The sequence below is a fragment of the Pipistrellus kuhlii genome, unplaced genomic scaffold (assembly GCF_014108245.1).
Source record: "Pipistrellus kuhlii isolate mPipKuh1 unplaced genomic scaffold, mPipKuh1.p scaffold_m20_p_15, whole genome shotgun sequence".
Lineage (NCBI taxonomy): Eukaryota > Metazoa > Chordata > Mammalia > Chiroptera > Vespertilionidae > Pipistrellus > Pipistrellus kuhlii.
The window spans coordinates 19,227,537-19,241,207 of record NW_023425460.1 but is presented as its reverse complement, the minus strand read 5'-3'; the positions used below and the strand labels follow the sequence as shown (position 1 = coordinate 19,241,207).

At 41.9% G+C, this 13,671-nt stretch overlaps 1 protein-coding gene across 2 annotated transcripts in view; it reads right to left on the bottom strand.

Moving 5' to 3' along the window:
- The window catches only part of IPMK (inositol polyphosphate multikinase), a 39,429-nt gene extending 26,539 nt beyond the window's left edge, over nt 1-12,890 (bottom strand). Inside the window, exon 1 of one of the 2 annotated variants that reach the window (XM_036438427.2) lies at nt 12,351-12,890. In XM_036438427.2, the coding sequence (XP_036294320.1) occupies nt 12,351-12,540 (190 nt within the window). In that variant the 5' untranslated portion in view covers nt 12,541-12,890. The remainder of the gene's footprint in view (nt 1-12,350) is intronic. The other variant, XM_036438429.2, reaches the window with a different exon arrangement.
- Between the last annotated feature and the right edge of the window lie 781 nt (nt 12,891-13,671).

Genomic DNA, 13,671 nt, shown 5'->3' with positions numbered 1-13,671 from the left:
AAGGACTTATACTCTATGTAGGGGGGGAAATTCCCTGCTGTTCTTTAAATAAAATGTGTGTGGGGGGGGGGAACCAATAAAAATTATTAGATATATTAAAAAACAACAACACAATAAAACATGATGCATAATCAAGAGAAAACAGTCAACTGACAAACACAGAAGTTGGCAGATGACCAAGTAATTTTAATCAGCAAACAAGGGTTTTAAAACGATTATAAACATGTAAAAAAGTTATAGAAAAAAACGACTATAAATACTGAATAGATGAGGTATTTTATCTATTGGGAAACACTAATTGTGTTCAGGAGAGAAACAGAAATTGTAAAAAAAAAAAAAAAAAAGATCTGAAGCATAATCCTTTGGCAAATCAGCCTCTCTAAACATAAGATTACTAGAGGCCCAGTGGGGAGCAGGCCTAAGCCCTCAGTTGCACATCCTTAGCACTGCTGCAGAGGTGGGAGAGGCTCCGCCATTGCAGCTGCACTCGCCAGCTGTGAGCCTGGCTCAGGGCTTCTGGCTGAGCAGCACACTGGCTACCAGGGGGCAGCTCCTACATTGAGGTGGTCAGTGTGTGTCTTAGGCACTGGTTGTTCCACTGTTTGGTCAATTTGCATATTAGCCTTTTATTATATAGGAGGATAACAGAGGAATTTCAAGCCCATGGAGCTCTGAAAGTGTATTAGTTTGCTCGGGCTTCAGTAACAAAATATCATAGACATACGGTTTAAACAGCAAATATTTATTTTCTCACAGTTCTAGAGACTAAAAGGCCCAGACCAAGGTGCCAACCAATTTGGCTCCTGGTGAGAGCTGTCCTCCCGGGCTGCAGCCGTCTCACTTTGTTGGGGAGAAGGGAATGAGGGAGAAGAACAGTAGGAGGGGGGTGGGGAAGAGAGTGAAAATGTGAGAGAGAAAACACTCTCTCATTTCTCTTTTTTAGGAATCCCACTGGATCATGCCCCCACCCTTGTGACTTCATTAATCTTAATTACCTCTACTAAAGCCCTATCTCAAAATACAATTATATTGGGGTTGTTGTTTTTTAACATATGAATTTTAGGGGACACAACATTCAGTCCATAACAGAAGGTACCCATAACAACTACAAAATTCAAACTTGTTTCTACTGACTAAACTGATTCAATCACCAACATTAATAGCCTACAGAACAGATATATTAATTTCAGACAAAAATACTGTTTGCATAAGTTGTTTAAATCCTATAATGTCTAGAATTTAATAAAAAATCATAAGACATGAAAAAGCAAGGGTAAAAAATCATTGTCAAAAGATAATGCAACAAATAGATCCTGAAACCAAGATGGCGGCATAGGGTAGACACCCGAATGCAGCCTACCACAACAAATTTGAATTTAGAACTGAAAAACAGGGGAGGCATTGCCCTGAAGCGCCAGACGGCTGGCTGAGAGGAGGCTCTGCCATCTGGGAAGGAAAGAGAAGGCACGCTGAACCTCAGGAACTGTGAAGGTACGGAGAACTGTGTGTGCGAAAAGGCGCTGGCTTAATCCCGGTGCGGAGAGGAAGGGCCGGACCGAGATTGCTGCTGGCTTACTCCCTGCACGCAGAGAGGGCGGGCCGGGCTGAGTTCACTACTGGCTTACTCCTGGCGCTGAGAGGGCGAACAGCTAACGCGGCTGGCTTTCTTGTCCGAGAGGAAAACAGAATCACCCTATTGCTCTGATAAACGGCCCCAGACAGGGAGAGGCCAGACTGTCAGGCAGTGGGCAGAGATCTCTTGGAGGTGTGTGAAGCCAGAGGCCATTACTGCGGGACTTGGGGAGGAGCCGAAGGGAAAACAAAGTTTGTCTGCACCAACCCCAGACTCCGCCCTACCTGTGGCTGAGCACAGAAGCTCTCCCAGAGGCTGGCTTTCTCTAAGGAGGGACTTGCAGGAATCCAAAGCTTGTCTGCGCCTTTACCAAAGAGGTGCGCGTGCGCCTGCAACCAATCTTCCAAAACTCTCCACGAACAGGACTTTTCTAAGGTGAGACTGACAGGGAACCAAAGATTGTCTGCGCCACCCCGAGACCCTGCCCTATTCAAGCAGAGTACGGAAACCCTCCTAGCTGAGACACTGCTGATCCTCACAGCCAATTGGCTTGGAGATCAACGCTTCCCAGTGATACCAACAATAAGCAAGGCTTAACAACAAGACTGCACACACAGCCCACAAAGGGCTACACCAAGACTGTCCACTGCAGGTAACTGGGAAGGCTGTGCTACTGGGCTCTACCAGAACACCTGGCACACAAAGCTATTCCATCAAATCAGGGAGACAACTAAAATGCAGACAAGAAGAAGGACACAAAGGAAGGAGATGGAGGAAAAGAAAAGATTGGACATTGAGTTCAAAACTACAGTTATAAGGTTATTCAACAATATCCTAAAAAAGGCCAATAAAATAAATGAGACCTATGAGGATATGAAAAGGGAGCAACTAGAAATAATAAGGGATCAACAAGAAATGAAGAAAACATTGTCTGAAATAAAAAACATTATACAAAGTCCTAAAAACAGACTGGAAGATTGCAAGAATCAAGACAAAGATTTAGAACACAAAGAGCCAGAGGACACTCCTCTGCAGAAGGGAGAAGATAAAAGAATCCAGAAAGTTGAAGATAGTGTAAGAAACCTCTGGGACAATTTCAAGCGAACCAACATCAGAATTATGGGGATTCCAGAAGAGAGAGAGCAAGATACCGAAAGAGTACCAGAAGAAATAGTGACAGAAAACTTCCCCCACCTGGGGAAAGAAATAGACTTACAAGTCCAGGAAGCCCGCAGAACCCCAAACAAAAGGAATCCAAGGAGGACCACACCAAGACATATCATAATTAAAATTCCAAGAGCAAAAGACAAAGAGAGAATATTAAAAGCAGCAAGAGAAAAGCAGGTAGTGACCTATAAAGGAGCACCCATAAGATTGTCAGCTGATTTCTCAACAGAAACCATGCAGGCCAGACGGGAATGGCAAGAAATATTCAAGGTGATGAATAACGAGAACCTACAGCCAAAAATAATCTACCCAGCAAAGCTATCACTCAGAATCAAAGGACAGATAAAGAGCTTCACAAATAAAAAAAAGCTAAAGAGTTCATCACCACCAAACCAGAATTATATGAATTGCTGAAGGAGGTTATTTAGGAAGAGGAAGAAGATAAAGATAAAAATTATGATCAACAAATACGTAGCTATCAACAAGTGAATCTAAAAACCAAGGGAATTTAAAAATCTGATGAACAATATTAACTGGTGAATATAATAGAATCAGAGGTATGGAAGGGGAGTGGACTGACGATTCTCAGGGAAAAGGGGAGTGGGGGAGCGGGAAGAGACTGAACAAAAACTGTGCACCTATGGATGAGGACAATGGGGGATGGGGAAAGGACAGAGGGTGGATTGGGAACCTGTTGAAGGGGAGCAATTGAGGGGGGGGAAGAGGATCACATTTGTAATAATCTGAACAATAAAGATTTATTAAAAAAAAAAAAAGATAATGCAACAAATAGAACAGTTTGAAGTGACACTGATGTTGTAATTATCAAAGAAGCTTAAAATAACCATAACTAATATGTTAAAGGTTATAACAGAAAAGGTAGAACAGAAAATTCAGAAGGAATAAATATTAGAAAATATTTTTTAGAAAATAAATATTAGATAATATTAGAATATTTTTAGAAAATAAATATTAGAAAAGTATTTTTACTAAATGATAATGAAAACTAAACATATCAAAATTTGTGGAATGCAGCTAAAAAATACTGCTTAGTGCTTAGTGGAAAATGTGTCATTTTAAATGCATGTATCAGAAAAGTAAAAAGAATGTTCCAGCCTGGCTGGCATGACTCAGTGGTTAAGCCTTAACCTATGAACCAGGCGGTCGTGGTTCGATTCCTGGTTGGGGCACATGCCTGGGTTAAGAGCTCAGCAGACAGGAAACATTCTCTCTCATCATTGATGTTTCTACCTCTCTCTCCCTCTCTCTGAAATCAATAAAAATATATTTTTTTTTACAAAAAAAAAATTTTTTTAATGGTTCCAATCTAAGATTGAAAAAGAACATAGTAACCCCAAATAACTGGAAAAACAGGAGCAAAAATAAATAAATAAGTAAATAAGTAAATAAAATAAGGATGGACAATGGAGAAATGTCAACGAAACTAAAAGGTTCTCTGATAAACCTCTAGCTAGAAAGATCAAAAAAAGAAAAAGCAAACATAAATTACCATTATCAGGAATAAATAAAAGATGATAGTACAAATCCTACAAACATGAAAAGCATAAGAGAATTATGAACTTTACACTAATAAATCCAACATCCTTTAGACACTAATTATTAAAATTGACACAAGAAGAAATGGAAAATCTGAGTTGAACTATGTCTATGAAAAACACTGAATTCACAATTTTAAATATCTGGAGGCAATCATAGGCTGAAATATTTCACTACTAAATTCTATCAAACATTTAGAAAAATAATAGTAATACCAATCTTACCAAATTTGTTCAGGAAACAGAAAAGTAGTAAACAAATCTCCACATATTTTGCAAAGCTGACATGTTTGATTTTTTTATTAATATATTTTATTGATTTTTTTACAGAGAGGAAGGGAGAGGGAGAGCTAGAAACATTGATGAGAGAGAAACATTGACCAGATGCTTCTTGCACACCCCCTACCGGGGATGTGCCCGCAACCAACATACATGCTCCTGACCAGAATCGAACCTGGGACCTGTCAGTACACAGACCGACGCTCTACCACTGAGCCAAACAGGTTTCAGCATATGTTTGATTTTTTTAAACCTCAACAAAAGCTTTAAAAAATATTACAGACCATTATCTCAAATGAACACAGACATAGAAATCTTTAATAAAACATTTGTAAACCTAATCCAGCAATATATAAAGGATAATTTATCATGACCATGTGGATTTTATTCCAAGAATGCAAGGTACATTTAAATATTTCAGATTAGTAAATATGTTGATGTTTTGAGGAGACAGGGCTCTCAATGAAAAAAAAAAAAAGGATACAAATATAGAATTAAGAAGCAAAGAAGAACCCTGCAGTATTAGCTTTAAATTATAGGTAGGTATAAATTTAAATTTTTAAGAATACAAAATTATGTACTTCTTAGTCCATTTTGCTGAGAAGACAAACAGCAACTGCACGCAAGGAGCAATGGTATGCCATTTCTCGATCTTAGTTTTAAATACCATTTACCCCTAAAGAAACCAGATTTCTTGAAGAAAAAATGGCTCATTCCAGGGCTGGGACAAGTAAAGTGCAAGATGAACATCAAACATCTTATTATGGCAGAAAGTGAGAAAATGTCTTTCAAAGAAAAGAAAAAAAAGGAACTGTTTAAAGACAAAGGAGCCAGCTTGAAAAAGCTCACACTGCCCAAATCTGGAACAACATGAGCATCAAAATGAGCAACAACAATAATGCCTAAGACACACCCGTGAAGTTTGAAAAGACTATTAGTAAAACCTAATAATGAATGAGGAAGGGAGGAAGGGTGAAAGGGAAGAAGAGAGGAAAAGAGGAAGGGAAGAAGAAAAAAGAAAGAGGAGAGAGATGAAACTATTATATATATTACTTAAAGGAAAATACCAACTAACACAAGAAAAGAGAGAGAGAAAGAAAAAGAAAGAAAAAAATGAGAGAGGAGCGAAAGAACTATTCCTTAAAGGAAAATATCAACTAACAAACATAGCAGGAATGACTGAATATTACCATTCTGCAACTATCAGAGCAATAAGTAAGTTGGTCAGATATTGTCAATGGATGCTTTTAACACGGGTGAAAACTCTGATTAGGAACAGGATATTTAACACCCAAAATATTCCTTTAAATTACTTCATTACACTAGGAAAAATGAAAACTTTACAGTGGAAAATATGGCAGACAACACTTTGTCAGGAAATCAAAGTTACATCCAGTAATACAACTGACATTCTGTGTTTTATAATATTACTAGGGGCCCGGTGCACAAAATTCATGTGCAGGGAGGGGGGGGAATGTCCCTCAGCCCAGCCAGCACCCTCTCCAACCTGGATCCCTCTCATAATTCAGGACTGCTGGCTCCCAACTGCTCGCTTGCCTGCCTGTTTGCCCCTAACTGCCCTCCACTGCAAGCCTGGCCACCCTAACTGTCCTCCCCTGCAGTCCTGGTCCCTCAACTGCTCTCCCCTGCAGATCTGGATCCCTCCCAACTTCCCTTCCCTGCGGGCCCGGTCACCCCAACTTCCTTCCTCTGTCGGCTTGGTCACCCCTAACTATCCTCCCCTGCAGGCTTGATAGCCCCCAACTGCCCTCCCTTGCAGGCCTGGTCCCTCCCAACTATCCTCCCCTGTTGGCCATCTTGTGGTGGCCATCTTGTGTCCACATGGGGGCAGCCATCTTGTGTGTTGGAGTGATGGTCAATCTGCATATTACTCTTTTATTAGATAGGATGGTCCAAGAATACAACATAACTAATATATATATTTTATCAAAAATGCATTTATCTGAATCCAATCATGAGACAATAGCCTGACAAATTTAATTTAAAGGCTATTCTAAAAACCCATATGCCTATCCTATGGTTATGAAAAATAAAATAAAAAAATGAAAAACCACTCCAAATGGAGTCTTAACAACTAAATGCAAAGTGTAGTCCTGGATGGGGAAAATTGCTATAAAAGAATATTATAGAATAATGGTAAAAGCCAAATGTTAAATATTCTGAACTTGATAATTTTATCATGATTAAGGAAGAAAACATTCTTTTCTTAAAAAAGATATAAATCCAGAAGCAAAACCAGATAACTGATTGGAAAAACAAACAAACAAACAAAAACAAAAAAAACAACGGGGTATATGCACACAACAGAATACAACTGAGTTATGAGGACGCTCTCCATGAACTGTTATTTCTGACTTCTAGGATATACTGTTAAGTTTAAAAAGCAAAATACAAAACAATATATATAGCACACTGTTTTTTGTGTTGAAAAAAGAAATGAGAAGACCTATATAGATCTGCTTATTTCTGTAACAAGAAATAGAAATTAAAAATCAAAACACAATAAATTGGTTACCTACAAGGGATGATGCTAAGGAATGGGGTAGAGAAATAGAGAATGGTGTGACACTTCTGATATACCTTTCTGTAAAGTTTGGCTTTTATAATAGGCTTTCAAAAATATCTAGCTAAATAAACTAAGAACTAAGTCTAAACAGAAACAAAAGAATCAAAAGAATATGATCATAGAGAAGGGGGAGCTAAAAATAACTCCCCCAAAACCCTAATCCAAATAACTTTTTAAGAGTTTCCAACCACATACCCTCAGTATAAGGGAAAGTATCAATATGAAATGCTGACTGTTAACATAGAGGGAGTGGTAGAACGGAAGAAAAATACTCATTTTCCACTAGAAAAATTATTAGTCAAGAATCATCTATAGATGCTAGATCTAGGGGTGAAGTATGATAAGAATCCAGATATTTGTATGATCTTAAAATTAAAACATTTCCCCACAGATGCTTATTAGTTGAAAGGGGGAAAATATTAACTATATACTGGAGAAGACAGACCAAACTTGGGCCAGATGATCAAAATAAATAATGGGCAGATGGACATTGTGAGCCTCCAGATGTGATAACTTAAAGAGGATACACTTGGCCCTGGCAGGTGTGGCTTAGATGGCTGGACCTCAGTCTGTGCACAGAAAGGTTGCTGTTTGGTTCCCCATAATGATACATGCCCTGGTTACAGGCACAGTCCCATGTAGGGGGCATGCAGGAGATAGCAGATGAATGTCTTGCTCTCATATCATGCTTCTCTTTCTTCCTGTCCCTTCCTCTCTCTAAATGTCAATAAAAAATGTTTTAAAAATAAATAGAATACACTTATATAATATTCCAACCAGAAATGCACTACCTGAATTTCATGAGAACCCATCAGAAATCCAAATTAAAGAATATCTCATAACTAGCCTATATTCTTAAAAAATGAAAATGTTATAAAAGGCAAAGAAAGGCCGGGGAACTGATACAAATTAGAGGAATCTAAGAAACTTGACAACTAAATAATAAAAGATATTGAACTAGATCCTGTGAAGAGAAAAACGAATATGATGAAGATATTATTGGAACAGCTGAAAAATTGGAATATGGACTATAGATTAGATAAGAGCATTTTATCACTGTTAAATTTCCCATCCTATATAATAAAAGTCTAATATACAAATTGTCCCCTCCACCCAGGAGTTTGACCAGGGGTGGGGCTGGCTGGCCCTCCCCCGCAGGGGGCAACAGCAGCAGGTGGTTGGGGTAAGGGAGGCCCTGGCCAGCAGCTGGCAGCCACTAGGGACTCTACCCAGGCACGAATTTCATAAACTGGGCCTCTAGTATCTCATAAATGTGCTATAGTTACAGAAATATACACTTAAGTAAATAGTTCAGGAAAAAATTAAATGCATAGTCAAATATTCAGAAAAATATTAAGTTCTCTGTATTATGCTTGCAACTTTTCTGTAAGTTTGAAATTATTTTAAGTCAATTATCTAATAAAATAGGCCAGGAAACCAAAAAGTTGTGAGTTTCCCCCCAAAAAAGGTATCACTTTAAATCCCTTTTTCCTATAAACTACCTTATTCTATATTCTAAAGGGGATGAGGGCACAAACATGAGATTTCAACTATTTGTTTAAATCTTTAAGGACTTTTGAAAGAAATTAATGGTACATGATAAATATTAAAACAAAAAGGACTTCATGCTAACTTTGGTGAAGTTTGGGAGTTTAAATTGCTAACTATTACACGTTTGTGAAATTTTCCTACAGAGTTACACAATGCGCAAGATATACAGGAATGTTTAATACATAATATAACAAAAATGATAAAGATATAAAAATCCTACACTAGAGGAATAAATTGTAATATATCTACACTATAGAATATAAAACAATTTTTTTAAAGAATAAAGTATATCCTAGGTACAAAAATATGGATATACTACATGATAAAATACAGACTGGAAACAAAAAGTTGCTTACATATGTTTATAAGAAAAGTCTGAATTGTGTTACGTGTTTATGTGCCCAAAAACAAAGGCTTAAAAGGACACACCAGAAATAGTTACCAGCTATTGCACTTGAGTAGGGGGAAGGTTACTACATACTGTTTTACTCCTTGAAATTTTTTCCCTAAAAGATCATGTACTACTTTTACAATTAAAAAAACAAAACAAAAAAAAAAAAAAAACACTATTGGTTCTTAGAAAAATTCAATGTACTTTGATGAAATAGGATTTGAGTGAAGAACAAAATATAACTGATATCAGAATGATAAAATACTGTCACTTAACTATAGCAATTCTGTTTTTCTGTTCAAGTACTGTTATGCTATTGGTTCCATGATCTTAGTTTTTAACTTAACAAAGGCAATGTCGATGTAAGAAACATCCAAACCGGTAGAGAATTTTTCTAAGTGTTCATTCAAGTCAAAACTGATGACAATTGCTGGGAAGCAAGATTTCAAATACTCTGCAGAATAGCCAATTTGCAGTTTCTTTTATGCATTTGAAATTAAGGAAGATTACATAAAAGTGGAAGAAAGCAAGGAGAGAATTACAGGATAGTTAACAAGACTATGTGCTCTAGAGAGTGGTTATTTTAAAAATGTGTGTTAATCTTAGATGCAAAAAAACAAATAAACAAAAAACAACAACAAATGACAGGGCTTGCTTAAGGCAAAGATAAATCTTTTACTAAAGTTATACAACGACTATGACCTGACCAGTTAGGAATTTATGATCAGATCACACTGTTAGGTTACTTTCCTAAACAGCTTTTTCATTTACACCAACAACTCCTTTTTGAAAATCACTAGCATACCAATCCTAAATCGAAAAACTCTGGTTACTTACCGATAGTAACAAAAATTTTAAACAAATACTCATACAATGTTTTTAAGAAAGTTTATTCTGAGAATTTCAGTTGACAGCCAAATCAAACTATGACCTACATGATATTCTTGACAACTATATGTGGTCTATTATAGTAGAGAGACATAAATTCTTGTACTCTGAATTACTGACAATCTTGTTATGCATTTTAGGAATAGGGAAGATTATCATCAGTGTCCCTTCGCTAACAATATAAACAAGATTGTGTAAATAAATGAGAATTAAATACATCAAATATTTATTAAATAGCAGAGTATGTTTGAGGTATTGTGCACTGGTGACACAAACAGTCCCTTAGTCTTACAAAACAAAAAGTCTTACAAGATTGAAAAAAGAAAGTTTCTTTTAAGTTGAACAGACTCCTTCCTCTAGAATCTAAATTACTTTCTTAATTGGGTAATTTGGGTGACAAATTCTTTAGCCACTCTTCCCAATGTAGTTTTAAGTCACATTCCAGGTATAGTTGTAATGAGTCAGAGATAACTCTCTGAATAGGCTATTACATACGTGCTTTGATAAGCAGTGGTTACAGACTTAAGTGACAATCATCGAAGATTGTGTTTATGTTGGGATTTTTTGTTTATCTCTTCTCCTTTACTTAGAAGTCGATCTCTAGGTACCCTTAGGAAACAATGATTTATTCGGGCCTCCAAAATAGTGTATTAGGAATATTATCATTACAATTCATCAATATAAATCAATAGGTATATATCTATTAATACTTTTCTCCTTAAATACTCTCATATTCTCATTACCTTTAGTGACACACGAGACTACATGCTAAGCATCTTCAGAAGGTTGTTTCCTTACATCTACACACCCCGAGAAAGATACTTCCTTATCTGGTGTACTGAAGGAAGGGCGATTGTCACTCGGACACTCCCCTTCCGGAGTTCAACTGAGCCCAATGCACAAGGCTGTGAGGATTCACAGATTTGGTCTCCAACCTCAGGGAACTCTCAATTTAGTGGGGAGAAAGACACACAAACTGCATAACACTATCATTAATGCCAACTCTCAACAAAAGAAAAGTAGGTCAAGATAAAAGTAGTGGGAAGTGTTGCTCAGCGAGAAATAACCTCCATTCAAACCATCTTCAACAATCTTGATGTTCAAGCACAATGCACGGTGGGAAAAACCCTCCTGAAGCAGGACCCTTGGTTTCTGCCTTCTAACGCACAGCAGCTGTGTAACTTCTAGCTCGTCCCTTAACCAGACTTGACCAGCCTCAAGGCCTAAACCCAAATCATCTTACCAGCATACACCAAACTGTCTCTAGTGGTTTTTCGGATCTAAGATCTGCTTCATCCGCACACTCACCCGTCAGACGCCCCAATGAACTGCGGCCCAGGAAGCTAGGTGAGTTCCTACACTGTAAGCTAGGTGAGTTCCTACACTGAACTTTAAATCATCAACAGGAAAAACGGAGATAGACAGGCCCTGCATTGTGCTTTAACGATTGACAGAGGTGGGGGGGGGGGGGGTTGGAGGGGTGGAGAGGAGAGAGATTCCACATGCCATGATACAGCCTTATAAAAAGATGATCGAGAATAACTGAAGGTCTGACCTGTGGGCCATTCTAGCACAACAGCAGGCTGTGGTTTCCTACCAAGAATCCGAGTTTCCGCTCCGGGAACCAAGCATCCCGGAGAAATCCATCAGATATCAGAAAAACCTCCCAGGGGCAGGGAGGAATCCCGGATAAGACAAGCGTGTTCTCTCTCCCTCTCTCCCCCACCCCTTCTCTCTCTCTCTCTCTCTCTCTCTCTCTCTATATATATATATATATATATATATATATATATATATATATATATATACACATATATATATATACATACACATACACACACACACACACACACATTTATATGTAATCACACACACACACACACACACACAGCCCCATCTTTTTCCCCCTAACCCTCCGGCTATGCCCCGAAAAAAAGCGCCAGATCAGCATCATCATCATCCGCGTTTCATTCCTCCCCTTTTGCAATCAGCTACCCGCTTATAATAAACAGACCTCGTGCTCCGGGGGAGAAGTGACTTCCCCATCCAGTCCAATGAAAGTTCCTTCTTTTCACTCACCGCCGCCGCCGCCAATCAACACCCACCCTCCCCGGGGAGGAGGTCCGGCACTCCTCTCGTCCCCCCCCCCCCGCCCGCCACCCCCGGCGCCCCACGCCCTGCGATCGCCCCACTTTTCGGGGCCCCACGGCCCGGGGTCGCAGGGCTCCGGGGAGGCGAGGGGGAGAGGCCAGCAGGGGGGCGTCCCTCCCGGCCGCGGGCGCCAAGCTGCCCGCCCCCCAAGGCCCCCCCACCCCGGGTCCCGGGCCCCCCGAACCCCCCCGCGCCGCCCCCACTCACCCACTTTGTCCTTCCCGTACATGTGCCCGGCCACCTGGTGCGACAGCGGCACGCAGCCGTTGAGGAAGCGGAGCGCGCCGCCCGCCGGCTTCGGGGTGCCCTCCGCGTCCGCCCCGCTGGCCGGCGGGGTCCGCCTGTCCGGGGCGCCGGGCGCCTCCAGCCGAAGCGGGGACGGCGGCTCCGTTGCCATCACGGTAAAGCTGGAGCGGTGGCGGCGGCGGCGAGGGCAGAGGGGGGTAAAAAGAAAAATAAATAAAATAGGGTGGAGGGAGAGGGCGCCGGAGACCCCGGGGTCGTCGCTCAGGCGCGGCCGCGAGGAGGCCCGGGGGTTCCCGCGGCGGGTGCCCGCTGAGGCCCGGGGAGGGCGCCCATGACGCCGCGGAGGCGCGGGCGCTGCGCTCCCAACCGCCGGCGGAGCGCGCCGCCGGCTCCCGCTGCCCTGCCGCCGCGGACCCGGCCCGGAGACGGAACCCAGCGGCCGAGCGGCGGCGGCGGCGGCGCCCGCGCTCCCGGGGGCCTGACGGCGGCGGCCCCGCCCCGCCCCGCCCCGCAGGCCCCGCCCTCCGCCCTCCGCCCTCGCGCGTCAGCGCCTCCTGCTTCGGCCGCCGCCGCCGCCGGCGCGAGCCTCGGGCTGCGCGACCCGCGGCCGCCGCCGCTGCCGCCGCCACTGAGCATGCCCAGAGCCCGCCGGCCGACCCCCGGCGCGGCCCCGCAGCCCGCGGCCACCGGGCTGGGCGCGCACAGTCTCGGCCCTTCACTCGCCACCCACCCACCCCCTTACACCCCTCCCGGGCCTGCGTTCCGAGGCCGCCCGTGCCGGGGCGCGTTCATTCATTCAGCGCTTCCCGGGATCCGCTCCGAGGCGCCGGGGGCTCCCCGGGGCGAGGAGCGGGCAGTCAGACCGGTGCTCCGAGGGGGAGGCGGCAGCGGCAGTGCCCGGGGTGGCTTGGGAGGCGGCCACCCCTTCACTCATCACCTTGGGAGGTCCCCCTTCACTGCATCAACTCCCTGCAACCCCCACCCCGCCCAGAATCCATAGTCAAGACCGGCAGCGCCTTCGAAGAAGACGCACCTTTAAAACACCCTTCAAGCCAATCCTAGCCCCTCCTCTCTCCCCAGTTTGGTGGCCCTCAACGACTCTTATAAAAAAAAATTTTTTTTGGAAAATGGAACTGACATTTGATTTCAGACTGTAGATGGCAAAGAATAATGTTCATTCTTTTTCCCCCTTAAAGTACTGAAAAAATTTCATGCAGTTAAAAAAAAATAAGCCTTTCTCTCTCTCTCTCTCTCTCCCTCTCTCTCTCTCTCTCTCTCTCTC